Source organism: Drosophila persimilis, unplaced genomic scaffold, assembly GCF_003286085.1.
Source record: "Drosophila persimilis strain 14011-0111.01,24,50 unplaced genomic scaffold, DperRS2 tig00000780-arrow-arrow-pilon, whole genome shotgun sequence".
NCBI lineage: Eukaryota > Metazoa > Arthropoda > Insecta > Diptera > Drosophilidae > Drosophila > Drosophila persimilis.
In genome coordinates this window covers 842,873-858,816 of record NW_020825353.1, presented here as the reverse complement: position 1 = coordinate 858,816, position 15,944 = coordinate 842,873, and the positions used below count along the sequence as shown (strand labels likewise).

Below are 15,944 nucleotides of genomic sequence, written 5' to 3'. Positions count from 1 at the left end.
TGCCTCCCTTTGGAGTCCATGCAGGCGTTAAATGAGAAGCGTTTGACAACGACGATGAAGCCTCCAGCTGGCAGAGTTGCTCCAGGTCCTGGTCCTGCTACACAGCGTCTCCTCCTTGTTGGCGCTGTTGAGATCAGAAATTAGTGCGCCAAGTTGCTTGGCCTCTGTCCCTGCCTCCGCCCATATTCTGAGCCCTCCACCCGCCCCCTGCACGCCCACCATACACACGTGCAGACTCGCTGATACTCGCACACGCTCAGAGATACACTCAGAGATACGCTCTCACACACACACTCACAGACACAGAGCAGGCAAAAATTAATTGCAATGCCGCAAATGACAGCGTCAAGTAGTAAAAGTAAGCACCGAACCGAACCGTGAAGGAGTGGAGGGGGGAGGGAGAGGGGGGGGAGAAGGAGCCCTAGCCAAGTCGAAGGAGCAGAGGCTGAAGGCTGAATTTTTGGTGGCAAGCAACCGGATGTGGGCTTCTGTAGGGGGCGTGTCACGTGCGCCAGTTGCAACAAGGAAGAGCTCGTTAAAGGAAACGACAACGACAACGATGGCGATGGCAATGGCGACAACAGCAACAACAACAACAACAACCATCTCGAGTTGTTCTCTTCTGTTGTTGAGTGCGTAAATTTTGTTGGTTGTTCCTGTTGTTGTGTACACAAAATGTTATTAACATTCGCTGCAAGCTTCACGTTCTGGCACCCAGTCAAATAAGGAAGGGCACAAAGATAGAGTGATATACAGAAAGACATAGAGTTAACCCCACACAAAGCGATAGAGCTAGAGAGAGCAGCATCCTTTAAGCGAATTGTGTGCATTAAAGCTTCTCCTCCAACTCTTTACCACATTTCATGGGTGTTGTTTCTTGGCAAAAAGAGTATTTTGTGCTGACCCTGGAGGTGGCACACATAATTAGCAGGAATACCCCCATACTGATCATCTTTTAGCTGACACATGGCCATAATCCTCAAAAGCAAGACAACCTACAACATAAACAATATAGCACCATCATTACAATGCCATTTTGAGCTCTTCCCGCAGCTCCACAAGCTCCTGATCTCATTGCCCATTATCGCAATTAAAATTATAAGCCTTCGCAGTGAAATCGGCTGCCATAACAGTTAATTGTTTACAATTTGACCCACAAAAGCCATTTGGCACACCACACACTCCACTCCACCACACAAAATCCAGGGCTATTCCACACTTCAGCAACCCTGGCTGATTTATGGCCATGAGATATGAGATTCGTTAATTGTCGTGGAGCGATGACAGCCAGCCCAAAACCATCATCATCTCACTCAGCACAGAACTCTAGCCCCTTAGCAAAACAAATGACAATTGGAGTGTGTTAATAGACTGGCAGACACAGCATGTTGCAGGCAGCAGCAGCATGCAACATCTACCGCAATCTGAATGCCCCGAAAAAAGGTGAAGGGAAAAGCATGGCTTCATGAATTCGCAGTTACATTTTTGCCACAAGTTGCCCCTAAACTCCACTCCACCACTCCACCACTCTACTACTCCATGCCACATCCACAAATGTGTTGTGTACTTAGGACTTTTATGTGCAACCTGGAAAGGCAGTAGGGGTAGGATACACTCGTACTCGTGTAGTCGTGAAAAGCCCGCACGTAGATTTTACAACTTAATTACAAGTCGCGTTAATCCAAGCCAAATGAAGCTTCACCTCACTCGCTCGCTCCGCATTTGACAAGCACACGGAATGGGAATGCGAATACGAATGAGAGGGAGAAGGAGAATGGGGTATAGGGTATAGGGAGAATGGAACTTGTTCACCAAAAGTGAGTTAGATGACCTTCTAATTGGATGGTTTATTCGAAGCAGCTTTCGGTTAACTCTAAAGAATTTCCGCGCAATTTAGACCAGAGAAACAGATTTATTGCCAAATCAAATTCAAATAAAGATGCAGTCAACGAAAATCATTTTGTTTTAGTGCATACTAGTTTATGGCTTACATAAATCCACTAATAAAAATCCTTGGGATGCCATACATTAAAGAGAAATGGCTTGTAAAAAAACAGCATTTGAGAAGAAGAGGTCTGTTAAAATGGATCAGATCAACATGGATCAATGTCAGATCAATCACAGATCACGCCAATGCAAAACCGCACAAATTATTCAATAAAACCCTCAGATATTTCCCCTAATACTTTCAGCTACTTCATAGAAATTTTGTCTATTATTTGATTGCGGTAAGACAAAATTTGCAAAACAAAAGAGCAAAATTGTCTTTGGCTTTGGCTTTGATAATGATGATGGCGATAATGATGTTGTTGGCCAAGATTGACACTTTTATCCAACGACCATGACTGTGACTCTGACTTGGACGCAGCCACAGCCACAGCAACAACTCCATTTGCAGATACATACGAGTATCTGCATCTGTGTGTTTTCTGTAGCTGCATATCGAGAGAGGAAAAAACAATTTGTCGCAGGGGGGCACTGATTCGCAGCGGAGCGTTGCCGTTGCCGTTGCCGCTGCACGTTCCCTGAAAACGCCGCACAATTTGCAATTGAAAGTTGAGTTGCTTTTTGTTTTCTGAACAGAGAGAGAAACAAAAACAACAACAAAAAAAACTAAGCCAAGTATTGATCGAATCGGACTTTCCCAGGCTGAAGATGATGACCGGTGCGGACAAGAGTTCTTCTTTGGTTTTATTTCACTCTTTTGTTTTATGGGATCACGTTCTATAAGAAACATGAAATATTTCCAACAAGCCAGCTGATGGATAGACAAATGTCATGAACAATCAGAGATGGAGAAAAAGATTCAGAAAGAGAGAGCGAGAAGGAGAGGGACAGGGAGAGATGCATCATGCTTGACCAACCAGCTGGCACGCTCGGTCCTGCACAGTCAAGTCCGTGCGTGTTAAACGCTACTTTAAGCATACGATATATGTATGTACATATGTGTATGCACGAGTACGACCTATCCTACGATATTGCTGATTGCTTCGAAATTCGAATGCAAAGGCGTGAAAAGCCTTACATTCCTCAGGTCTGATGAGGCCACTGCTCGACAGCATCTCTCCTCTCTCCCCACATAGTCGCTGCCTAGTCTCTGGGCTGTGCTTAACAGATTTGTTTGATTATCAGTATTTTCGCTCTGTGTGTGTGTGTGTTTTATTTATTTTTTTTTTGGTACGGTACGCTTGAACTGGTAAAGTCATTAACTTGTATTTTGACCATGCAATCCAAATATTATATTACACTTGAGCGTGCTGGCTGGCCGTTCGTACAGCGAAGAAATTTAAAATAATTTATAATAATTTCTGACAATTCACCGTTCGGTTAATGGTTATTTGTATGTGGATTTCGGGGCTGAACGTATTGAGAGTAGAGCAAATGAGTGGATAACATGGACATATCTGGGATATCTTCTATGAAGTCTTTTCTCTATTGGGAGAAAAATGCACGCAGCCAGTTAACAGAATGGCCCTAATTAACCTTTTTAGTGAAGGCTTTCCAATCGCTTCAAACCCGCGTCTTTATATTTAATGAAACGCCTGTAAACATACAAAAAACGATGCTCTAATCGTTAATCCCAAACTGTACAGTGCAGACCGCATGTAAACTACATTAAAACCCCTTTAAAAATGAACAACAAATGTAGCCAAAAACTGCATAAAAGTCGAAACAAATTTTGCTGGACCTTCGCTCTTTATTTAAACAATGTTCAAAAGCTGCTTTTCTGTTGGGGCTGGTGCTGCCACATCATTTTTTATTCCCTTTGCTTATTTACTTAAAATTTATAACAATTACTTTACCACAAAAACAGCGCGCGGCAAACGGCGGCAACAGAGAAATGAGAAAAACTGTTTTTTGATGAGTTTTTAAACGCTGACAGAGTCTTGTTATTAGAGGAAACAAACCACAAAAAATAACACAAAATGGGCAACAGCAAATGCAACAACACAACAAACAAGAAATGGTAAAATGTAGCTCAAAAATGGCATAACATTTTCGGAAATTAAAATAAACACGGTTCCGATCTCAAGCAATTGGCGAGCTTGTTGTTATACCCTCATTAGCAGAGGACATTAGCTAACATTTCAGCAAAAGGAAGCCTCCCCAAACCCAGTGCACGGTGGAGTGTATATTGATAGTTGTGATCTAGTGCGGCCTGAACTATCATCGTGAAGGTGTCATCGGACACGAGAGTATCGTATGCTTGGTCTGGGCCAACCCTCTGCTTGCTTCTTTTGTTGCTGCGGCTTCAATTAAATCATATGCCGTGCAGCATAAAATTGTTACTTTTGGAGCTACTTATACAATACAATACAGTATTTGCCGCCCCCTGGCCCTGCCTCCCTCTCCCACCCTACTATCTGGGCATATAGATGGGTACGTGCAAAAACAAAACCGAAAACTGAAAACTGAAAACTAAAAACTCAAAAGAAAAACAATTGCATAAAAAATTCACATGGCTCGAATCGCATCACGAGGCTCGGCTCGGCTTGGTTCGGCGTCTCGTTCGTTGAGATTATACAACTTTCTAATCAAAACATAACTTTATTGTATTATTACTCCCGATGCGATGTGCGAGTGGTACGTATATATATTTCTGTACTAGTATTTTTTGTGCCGTCACTAAATTCAATTGCTCAATTGGCTTAATCAGCCGAAGCTAAAAACGTCAAATAATAGTTTCCAGCTGTTGCTTTGAGGCTCTTTGGGGCTTGACACAGCGTTTCCGGTACGCACTTTCAGTGCGGACTCTGAATTCTGTTCCAGAATTTAAGAGCTGCCCATAAGTGGGTCAGCAGCAGAGTGAACTCTAAAATGATTGAGAGAAGCACGTAGAACGTTTTAATTACAATTGGCCTAGTTTCGAGTCGAGATTTTGACCGTACGTCTACTGGGGCAGCCGATGGATATCTACGCCATGGACCCTGCTATCAGATTTGAGTTAATAGTTTAATTGAAAGCCGCGTTGAGTATTGTCCGAAACGAATTCGGGCGGATTTTTCAATGGGCTGTTGGCCAAGCCCTTCAAAGATGTGATGAAATGTGAACGGGGCTATTTCATTTGGTGGGAAAACTTGGCCTAAGCCTATACCAATTACTGTAGCAATTGAATGCTTCAAGTAACTACCTTTAAGTGAGAGATTTCTCATCGCAAACTACAGCCACCTTTGAACTGATGGCTTGAAGTTTTCATTAATTCTACTTATCGTGCTGACAATTTTCTTCCACTCTTCGGCTGTCAATGCACGGCCACTTTTCTTTGCACGCACAGATGTAATCTCAAGAAAACTCCATCAAATGACCCCAAATGTTGCCATTCATTTCGGTTAGGCCTAACGGAACCCCCAAGGCGACCTCATTGCACCTCTCTATGTGCCTCGTGCACGGTTTTCATGCGACCTTACACAACCAACAACCAACAACCAACCACCATCCACTGCGGAAGGCCTCATTAACTGACCTTAGTTGACAATTTGAGTGGGCCTCTGTGCCTGTGCCGGACCAACGAAAATTGCCTAATGAAGTGCTCACGGAACCTCAGAGTCAAGCGAAAGGCTTCCCGAAAAAAAAACGGCCACGGGTAAAAAGTTTGTTGAACTTTAGCTACGCCGCAAAAATGCGCAAAAAAAATCAATTTCTTTGCATATTAAATCAGGCAACACATTGTGTGACCCGGGGCCAAACTAGTTATAAAAAAAGATCTGCCGCCACGCCGGGGCGAAGGCTTTGGGTTATGTCATGGAGCCTCATGAGCCAAGCCAAGCCAAGCCAAGCGAAGCCATTTCTGAAAAATGCTAATGATAGAAAAGAGAATATTTTTCACAAAGTCAGGGCCAGAATTTCTTGTTCCTCGATCTCATGGCTCCATGATTCCATGATTCAAATTTTATCTGAGATTCATGCGAGTTCTTTCAACTTGTTTATCCACTTCTAATGCCGCAGCCGGGGGCAAATCTATGACGGGTTCAAACACCTTTCGAAATCTGTCTAATGCGTGTATTGATTATGGCAGGGGGGGTTGGAGTGGGGCTTCGACTGCTTCTCCCCATCCAAAAATAAGACTGATTGCGAAAGAAATCTTCATGTCTTGAACAATTTGTTGCGCCTGCTCTGCCTGAAGTATGACTTGGAGTTGGAGTTGGAGTTGGAGCTAGAGCTGGAATGGAAGTTGCTTCATTGTATATCAACTGAAGTACATTCCGTTTTGTCGTTTTTTCTTTTTTTTTTCCTTATGGATTGCGCATTTTGCAATCTTCATTTCTAATGCCTCGCAACTGGCTGCAATTTTGTTGGCCGCATGCCGTTTTACTATTTGATTAGCTGGAAAATTTGCCATCGTTTAATTAAATTAGTTGTCTGTCTGCAGTGTCGTTGCCTGTCTGTGCCTGCGTATGGGCATCCAAATGACACTAAGCGGAAATGGCGAGCAATTTGCATGCAACTCGCAGGCTGTTTAATGCCGTTTCCATCTCTTTTCCCCCAACATTGGTATTGGTATTGGTATTGGTATTGGTATATCTCTATCTCTGAATTGAACTGAAGTGAAGTGAAAGGTGCGGCCTGTTGGATAGTATAACATGTTTGGAGCAGAGAATGGAGGTCTTGGACATTGAACTCGGTGCGATTCTAGGCTGGGGTTCCACGATGGGAAGCACAGATTGCCCAGCTTGTAGAAGAGCATGATCTGATAGAAAATGTTATGGTTTTGCAGATATGTATATGAAATCTACAGAGGATTTGAAGTGTGAGAACTAGGTACATACATACATACATATGTATGTATCTAATGATAGGCAAGATACAAGACAAAGAAGCGCATAATTTTTGCTTAAAGCCCGCGAATCATTTCCAGATCTTCTGTCTTTCTCTTTAATATTCCCCCCGATCTTTGGCACCCACATTTCAATCATCTTGATAAAGTTTCAGCCAAATGTAACAACTAGAATTATATATAGCCTGACATCAACTACGCCCCTGTTGAAGGCAATACCCACCAGCCATTACTCCCACGATCCCCCGACTCCGAGCCCCCAACCACGCCTACACACTCCACACACCCCCAGACCCCAACAAAGAAAAATAGAGCTCGTATCGCATACAGATACGCACATACTCGCAGAGGAGGAGCGAGAGAAAAAAGCGCTAACGAACCGAGTATGGTTCGAGGTCCCTGGTCCCTGGTCCCTGGTCCCGGGTCCCGGGTCCCTAATGGCCTGCACATGTGCTACGTGGCAGCAAACGAACTGCAATCGGACCCAAATCCAACACCCCCATTCTATTCCACCCAAGCGTCGCCACTAGCCCATGTGAGTGTGTGTGTGTGTGCGTGTGTGTGTGTGTGGATCCAGCCAAATGTCCAAAAGAAATCGACGCAGTCACGTAAAATTATTTTAATAATCACATAACTTTCGGCATTTACACGCCTGGCGACCCGTTGGGAGTACGAGAGTAGAAACGAGAACTGAGAACCGAGCCCAGAGAACCAAACAAAATGTCAATAAATTCCGTGCTTTCTGCAACAAACAAAAAAAAAGAAAGAAAAGCAAAGTTTTGTAAATGCACAAGACGAGGCCCAACCAAGAGGATGAGGAAGGGGAAGAGGAATGCCCATGTTTTGGTGGCAACAGCGCTTAAGTGGGATTTGCGGGCCACTTTAGCGTCAACTTTAACAATAAGTTGGCCGAAAAAAGAGGGCGCATAAATGCGAATCGTCAGGGCCGACGAGAGACATTCGCATGCACATAAGCCACAAACTTTTGGCGTCAACTGTGGGCTAATGAAATGAAGCCTCCCCCAAAGACAACAAAAATAACCAAGCCCAAACCCAAACCCCACTCTAGTTAAGAAGTTGAGCCAAGTCCACACAGCAGGTGACCATCACCATCATCGCCATCGCCATCGTCCAGCGAAAGCGCCTTATGGCCAGCCCTGGGCGGGCCCTGGTGACTGTTTCAGCTACCAATCTGCTGTGTATTTGTATGGCCAAGAGATACATTTCATGAAAGTCAAACCAGCTCAGACCAGCGAGGTCTGTGATTTTCCTTAGACCCAGACCCAGACCCCCTCCATATCCATCTCCATCTCAAACTCCAACTCCAACTCCATCTCGACGCCAGTGCAGTCATTTGAAATAAATTACTCTGTGCACCTGATGACAAACTAAACAAGACCCAAACCGAACCGAACAGAAAAGATCCGCGACCAGGAGACTGGGTCGTATTTGTGTTCCCTTCTATGGCCGCATTTATTGTCATTATTATTTTGATACCGTTTTTTAAGGCCGTCCCGTCCGAGACTTCTGTTATATCTGGTCCGTAGATTTATGCCAACAAAAGCGAACAATAAAAAAATATTTATTCACATTTTTTTTTTTTTTTTTGGTTTTAATTTTGTTTCTTTCTTCTGCATTTTTCCCGCTGTCCGGCTGGAGCTGTTGGACACCAGACGGGGGGACACCGGACAGCTGCATTAAAAAAGTTGCCAAAGAAAACAGTTTGCATTGCAATTTTTAGTTGGTTTTATTTTTCATCGTTTTTGTTTTTTCTTTCGTTTTTTTTTTTCATTCGTTCTTCCTCTTGCTCCATCGTTTTGTTTTCTTTCTATTTCTTTGTGCTTCTTTCGCTTTGTTTTGTTATCAACGTTGGGCAAATATAAAAAATATAAAAATAGAAAAAGCCAAAAAGTATATACAAAATATAAGATAGATATAAACATATATACGAGTATGTACACTACATAAAAAATGACCAGGCCAGGGCGAAATGCGGGCTCCACAAAAGGTTCTCCGGTCTGTTGCAACTCGGCTAAGCCCTCCCGTGTGGCAGGCAAGTGGGTCATTGTTGCACGACCAAGAGCACGAGTGTGGCATGGATTACCAACTCCGGGCCACAGTAATGCCAAATCTGATTGTTACGAACTCAACTATGGAGTATGGACTGAGTCTACGGACTTGTTAGCTGCATCCCAAGAAAAGTACAAAATAATATCTCAAGAAACTACAGCAAGATACTAATATTCCTCAGTACCTTACATCATTTCTCACTTAATATTCCACGCATATGTAATTCCATAATTTCTTATAGAAATCTTTGAATAATCATCAAGTTATTGATGGTCATTTGATCATCTATGCGACGTATTTAGCTTATTAAATGAAACCACAAATCTGTCCCTTAATTCTGATTCCGTTCTCTGAATTTTAAACGTTTCGGCTTCCCTCCCGCCAAAATGCCCCAATACCTGGACTGTACCGCATTCGTGACAGGTAACAACTCCAGCAGGTCCCAACCCTCGGGACTGGGTGGAACCACCCCCAAAAACCTATCCCGCATTGTTTTGTTAATTTCTTTTATAATTTTTCCAGTCTCTCCCTATTCTGATGCATTTCTTGTGTACCCTCGCCGATTTTTGCTTTGTTTCATTTTGTTTTCTTCTGGCTTTTCAGAACTTAATTAAATGTTGTCACAGCGCACACTTTGTAGTCGCCGTCGCCGTCCCAGGGCTTGTCCCTTCCCTCCGTTCCTAACCAAAGGACAGAAACGTTTCGGTCCGTTCTGTTCCTGTTGCTGTTGCTGTTGCTGTGTGCGACAGCAATTCGAAGTGTAAATGAAATAATAGCTGCTAAAAACCAATTTGGCGTAAATTATAAAAGCTTAATGGCCATTATAAATAGAATCTCTGTTACCATACCAGACTCCGTTCCGTGCTTCGCAGGCCCCCGTCCCTTTGTGAGGGGAGCTGTCATTTAATCTTTGACTAACAATTTGTGCCCTTCTATTGCAGATCCGTGGAACTGATTGCCCTGCTGGCCATATCGTGCACCTTCTTCCTCTTTATGCACACCAACAAGCTGAACAGCCGTCTCAAGGAGATGGAGGTGAAGCTGCAGCCCTCCGAGTTCTCCGCCCTCGGCCTGACCAGCAATCACGTCAGCGGCCACGATGCGGGCAGTAAGTAACCCCCACAGATACATATCTAACGCATCTCCATCTCCACCATCATCCCAGCCCAGCCCAGCCCAGCCCACAACGAGCCCAAGGCCGAATTGTGGGCCAAATTTCGCGCTCGATTGCATTCGCGTTGCGTATCAGATAAAGGCATCACTTGTGTACAGGAAGTATGGCAAAGAAAAAACATCGTGAAAGAGGGGGGAGGGGGGTTTCTTCTAAAAGGTTCGACTAGAAGATGTTCTTTTGAAACAGGTGTAATAGTGGAATCAAACATTAACTAATGACACACTTTATAGAAACTTTAAAAATGTATTATAGGCATTTAAATATTATTCATATTCATGGCCTACATGGCCCCCCCACCCCTTATGGCTGCCTAATATACCCCACCGGGCAGACCCATTAGGTTGTACAGCTTTCGAACATCGGCTACGCCCAATTGATTTTTAATTACCACATTGACCCGTGGACCTCAGACCTCAGGCCTGCAAATGGCAAAAAAGAACAACTACAGTGGGACACCTTTGTTAATATTTTTCCCTGGCTATGGCTCTGGCTCTGGCTCTGGTTCCGGTAATAAATTAGTTGATCGTTTTAGGCTAAATTAGTGCGCATGCTTTATGCATGAATAAATAATAGAATATTTAACGGAAAGACACCCAAAATAGTACATGTATCTATCCCCTTTATACAATAATCGGATTTTGTGTGCTGTGGAATAGCACTAATAAACTCTCAAATTAATATCAACACAATACACTAGTATTGTCGATGCATCCATAGATAATCGTAGTTGGTGGCACGAAAATATGTGCGGCATGGCATGCTTTTTAATTACAATATGCATGTGTTTACATAGATGATACCTCGCTTCTTTTTTTATTTGTGCATATTTTAGTGCATTAATAAATTATGTGTTTAGTTGTGCCCCAGTGGGAGGTTGGGGGGCATCCTCCTTTTATTTGGAGGCAATTTAACCTTTTGACATTGCGCTAAGCGCAGTTTTGTTTTGTGACTGTGATGAAAAATTCAGCATATTGATTATAATATTATTAATTCAATTAGCAAATAACACAAGGGGGAAATTTGTGGATTAGGTGTTTGTATGGCATAATCTTATTTCTGGGCCTTCGGTACAATTTATCAAGAGAAACTCTTTCAAAACTCTTTTCCCACTTATCCGTAGATCAGTGTATATATGTTAGCCCCCCAGCCAGTACTCAGCGAGTACTCTCGTTAAGATCACATTACCATAGACCTCAAAAGCAATCACTTGACACTCTTCCCTCTCTAAAATGTTTGCCGAACATTCTCCAAAGCCAAACAAAAGCCGAACCAAACGCCATTTCAATTCCATCAACAATGAAAACGCATTCAAAAACTGAGTATAAAAGAAGTGGCAAAGCGGAGATTTTTCAGAGCGGCACTTGAGATTCTGCCACTTGAGCGAGATCACTTCGGCTAATGATCATCGTCAGTCGCGGACCGTAATTGGACTAATACCTCCATCATTAGGCAATGCTACTTGCTGAAGCTGAAGCTGGATAGGAAAACCGAAATCAAATCAAAACTTTCTGAAAAATGCTAAAAAAAAAAAACAGACCCCCTAATTTCCATGCCGGAAGTTTTGGGGCTCGCTTAGGCCGTGCAACTCAACTTGCAAATTAGACAAAAGTTGCCCCAACAGCAGCAGCAACAGCAGCTGCTGAGCCACTGACGAAAGCAACAAGGTGATCTCTAGGGGAAGACTGTGGCAAGGTGATATCTGGGCAGAGGCGGAGGCGGAGGCGGAGACGGAGGAAGTCTGGGGAACTGAAGACTTCACGCCTTACTGCGGTGATTGCCAACAACAGCCAGCTGGCAGTACAGTGGAACAAAGGCAGAGGGGCATTGCCGAAGACTTCCACAGTAAAAGATGATGATGATGATGAAGTCGAGTCAGATGGGACCATCCAGACCGGAGTGCACTTGTGGCACAGCTGGTGCCAGTGCCAGTGCCAGTGCCATATCCATTGTGGCTGCTGCTGCTGCCGCTGCCGCTGCGTCTGCGCACGCGTCAGTTGCACCGCCTCGTGCACAGACGACAGTTACAAATTGTCCCTGTTTAGGCCCCCTCCAAGGCAAAATCCGGCTAATGGCCAAAAAAGAAGGAAAAAATTTATAAAATGAAAAGAAAACAAAGCAAAAGTGTGTGACGTTGATGGAGGTTTTCTTGCGCTGTCTGTCTGTCTGTCCAAAAGCAAAAAAGAAAGAAAGAAAACAAGTATCTGTAAAATGCACAAACGGTTTACCTTCAGCCATACGTATTCATTCATTCATAAATATTTCATTTAATTGACTCACACGACTCGCGGGGGTCGAGTGCGAGATAAAGATACAAATATGATGACGTACTCGTACTCAACATGCTCGTTCAGGCCATCATCATGATGATGACACCGTTAGCCGGCTCTTTTCTTTGGCTGCGTTTTGTGTGCCAACATTGAACTTGACTTGGGCTAATTAACAGCTCTGAACGTTGCAGCCAAGTTGTGTTTTTGGCTTGGGGCTGCGGTTGATGTCGTGGTCTAATGGCCACATGGAAACATGACGGAAACATGACTCAAGTTTAAGATTCTTTAATGGATTGTTGTGTGAATTGGGGAGACGGCTAATGAATGAGCTGAGACGAACAACGATTGCTGGGAAAATCAATAATACATTTAAACAAGAAAAAGGCAAAATAATAAAGGATGACAATCCTTCACAATCTTTCACAATCCTGATGAATCTCTCAGTCGATGAACAAAATAGCAATGAAGAAGATTGATAGACTGATTGACTGATGGATAAACTGCCCCACAGACAGACAGCTCGTCCACAAATCAATGTCAAGCTAGATCGTTTACACCCTCGAAGAATCGCTTCAAAAGCCATCCCTGACACAAAAGAGTAGACCCAATAAAACCCATCAGTGCTCTACCTGTCGCGATTCATTGTCTCCGATGGAAAAAAGCAGTCAACCCAACAATTGTCTACACCTTTAACTAGCACAGCCGAAGAAGAAGAAAAATAAAACTAAAGTGTAGCAATGCCAACTTTGCCCCTGGCAAAAATGCATAGCAAACCAGTTCTTTGCGCTCACTACCGAACCGAGCAACTTTATTTTCAATTAGACGAGACCCCGGCCAAGAGTCGGATCCATAGACGAATAGCAATACTCGTAGCAGTACGAACACCTACCCAGTTCGTTAGTCAGCCAAACCAAACCAAACCAAACCGAATAGTGCCTAGAGTTGTGGTCCAATTTAGCGGAAAAGCTGCAAACAGGCAATTTTCTGTGGCAGGGGCGTTACCAAGGGGTTCGGCTAATCTTAGAGTCAGGTCTTGAGATCGAGAAAGAGGTAAGGAAACATAAAATTAGACAAATGAACGAACTATTGGGCGGAATAAGGCTGGAAATTAGATAGATTATTATAAGATGGAAGAATTATAAAGAAAAATTAACCGGAAAGAAACCCATAGAGACGTTTTCAAGTGCTTGCAGATCCTTCATCAACAATAAATGGTTATTGAATCCGATTCAATAAGAGAGTGAAACGATCTAGAAGGGAATGATCCACAAAACATGTAGGTATGTCTTAAAATACCAAGAAGGGTTTGATAGATTGGATATAGAGTAGAAAGGAGTAAAAGATGATCTGATAAAAGATTGTATACACAATTTCTGGTTAAGCTGCATCATCGACCAGCACTCCTTCCCAGTCCATCCCCTCACAGCATCCCCTGCTTAGAACAAAGCCAAATGCGGCCCCACCTCAGTATGATTCCACTTTTTCCCATGCATTATGTGCATGCACCACATGTTACGTTGTTCACCTTCAGCCGGCACCTGAAGTGGCCAATAACCGGAGCTAAGCTCCGACTGAAGGTCGCTTTAGAACAGCAGAATAAAGAATAAAAAAAATATCGAATTAACCAGATCACAGCCAAAGTGGAAGAACTGCATGAGACAACTGCATGGATGTGACCCAATTTCCTGACCACACAAACAAACCCCGAAAAAACACAGAGATATAAAAGAAGAGCAGACTTCTATTTTAAGGTTTCAACCGCAAAATGTGTTTCACTTTTGGTTCAGTGACTTTGTTGTCGGTGGTTAAGCCGGAGAGAGAGAGAGAGCGAGAGGGAGAGAGAGGGAGAGAGAGTGAGAGACACGGACCAGCAAACCAGTTGGCCACCACTTTCATTCACATTTTTCAGAGAAACTGCCCAATTGACCAAATACAACACAACGAATCTGGTTTACATGCAATTGGAGTGGACACGGGACTGGATACGGGCCTGGTGATACACACTTCCTCGTTCAGTTCGGGACGAATTATGAAATACTTTGCCTAAAGAAAACACAAAAGTGGTGCGATCGACCCACACTACACTTGAAAATCAAGATGTTTTCCGCATCAGCCTTCCTTTATATCTCTCTCTCTCTCTCTGTCTCTCTCTGTCTCTCTCTGTCTCTTTCTGTGTGTGTATAGACCTGTCCAAATGCTCGATTACAGTCATTTACCATTTGCTGCTAAATTGTATTGTATGCAGTGCCCACGTTCACGTCTGGCAAAACTGGACAAATGCCTAGACATCAACATTTTAATTGCCCTCACGACACCACCGCCATCAAATGGACACGCAAAAGTTTCCATTTGCATGCGTTTTGCGTTGGACGCAAGGATGGGAGAGGGAGTGGTAGTGGTAGTGGGAAACCTTTCGAAATCTGAGGATGATCCCTATCGCATCCTAAGTGATTCGGAAAAGTGAAAGGAGTCGCCATGAGCTTGCATATTTATTGCACTCATCGTCATTTATTTATCAAAGCTGAAAATGGCTTCAGTATTCGACTTCCCCCCATTCCAGATATTGCATAAACAACACCTTTTGGGCTCCAGAGGAAAGTAAAAGTATTCGGTATTACTTCCTTCCATTTTTTGGGAGTCCGTTTCTAAGGTCATCGGAGGTGTGATGTAAATCGATGCAACTTGTCATTCGTAAGACATCGCAAGACGTACAACGTCAGCTGAATAGAGTCATGTTTCATAGAAAAGACAAACCAATATCTTTAATTGATTAGTATGGGAGCTCTTTTCATTACAAAATAAACTACGACTTTGTATATTATTATCGAGTGATTTATTAACTGGCTCAACCTTTCAGAACACGACGATATCAACACTCTGCATGGCACCTACCAATATTTGAAAAGCACTGGCCAGGTAAGCTAATGAAAAACCATTCTATAAATATCTTGATATGAATATCTTGCATATTGCCCATCATATCGTAAACATTATTGCATACATTATTGGCTGGCCATAAAGCAGAAACAAGTAAAGCATCATCGATGAAACTCCATTAAAAGCGACCTATACATGCGGAAAGGTAGCTTCAGCTCCTTGGTGTTTGATATTGCATATATGCCTGACCGGAATGCATACCCTCCCATACTCTCTGTATCTTTCGTTCATACTCGCTGCCTCTCTCTCTCTCTCTGCGGTTCATACGCGCTGCCTCTCTATGTCCGGCATCATTGTGGCTCATCCAATCGCTGTAGCATTCTTCTTCTTAGCCCTCACAAACACAAACACCAACACACACACAACATACAACACAAACAACACCTACATATTAGTACTTATGCAATCAGTTTAGCTCTGGTAGTCTATTAGCTATCCCTGTATCTACAATCTACAATCTACCTATAGCTATGGCTATATAGCTGTCTATCCTATGCAGTTCTCTCTCCTTACACTAACACAAACGAAAATTACACTTCGACTCTGTCTTGGAATTTTGTCAGCGCAGTTTGAATCAATATTTGTTGGTTTTTTTTGTGTGGCTAGTTAGTTGCGACATAGAAGCGATAGAAATTCGATTTATAAAGATTAAAGTAAATGAGCAAATGTCCCAAAGGTAAGTTTCAATGATGGCTTTGGCTATGGGGAGGATTATTATTTA

The 15,944-nt window shown here is 43.1% G+C and overlaps 1 protein-coding gene across 2 annotated transcripts in view; it reads left to right on the top strand.

Annotated features, from left to right (window-relative positions):
* LOC6602371 (heparan sulfate 2-O-sulfotransferase pipe) overlaps nucleotides 1–15,944 on the top strand; it is a 37,736-nt gene that overhangs the window by 8,508 nt on the left and 13,284 nt on the right. For both annotated transcript variants that reach the window (XM_026992744.1, XM_026992745.1), the window contains exons 2-3: nucleotides 9,787–9,953; nucleotides 15,144–15,202. In XM_026992744.1, coding sequence (XP_026848545.1) covers nucleotides 9,787–9,953; nucleotides 15,144–15,202 — 226 coding nt within the window. The remainder of the gene's footprint in view (nucleotides 1–9,786; nucleotides 9,954–15,143; nucleotides 15,203–15,944) is intronic.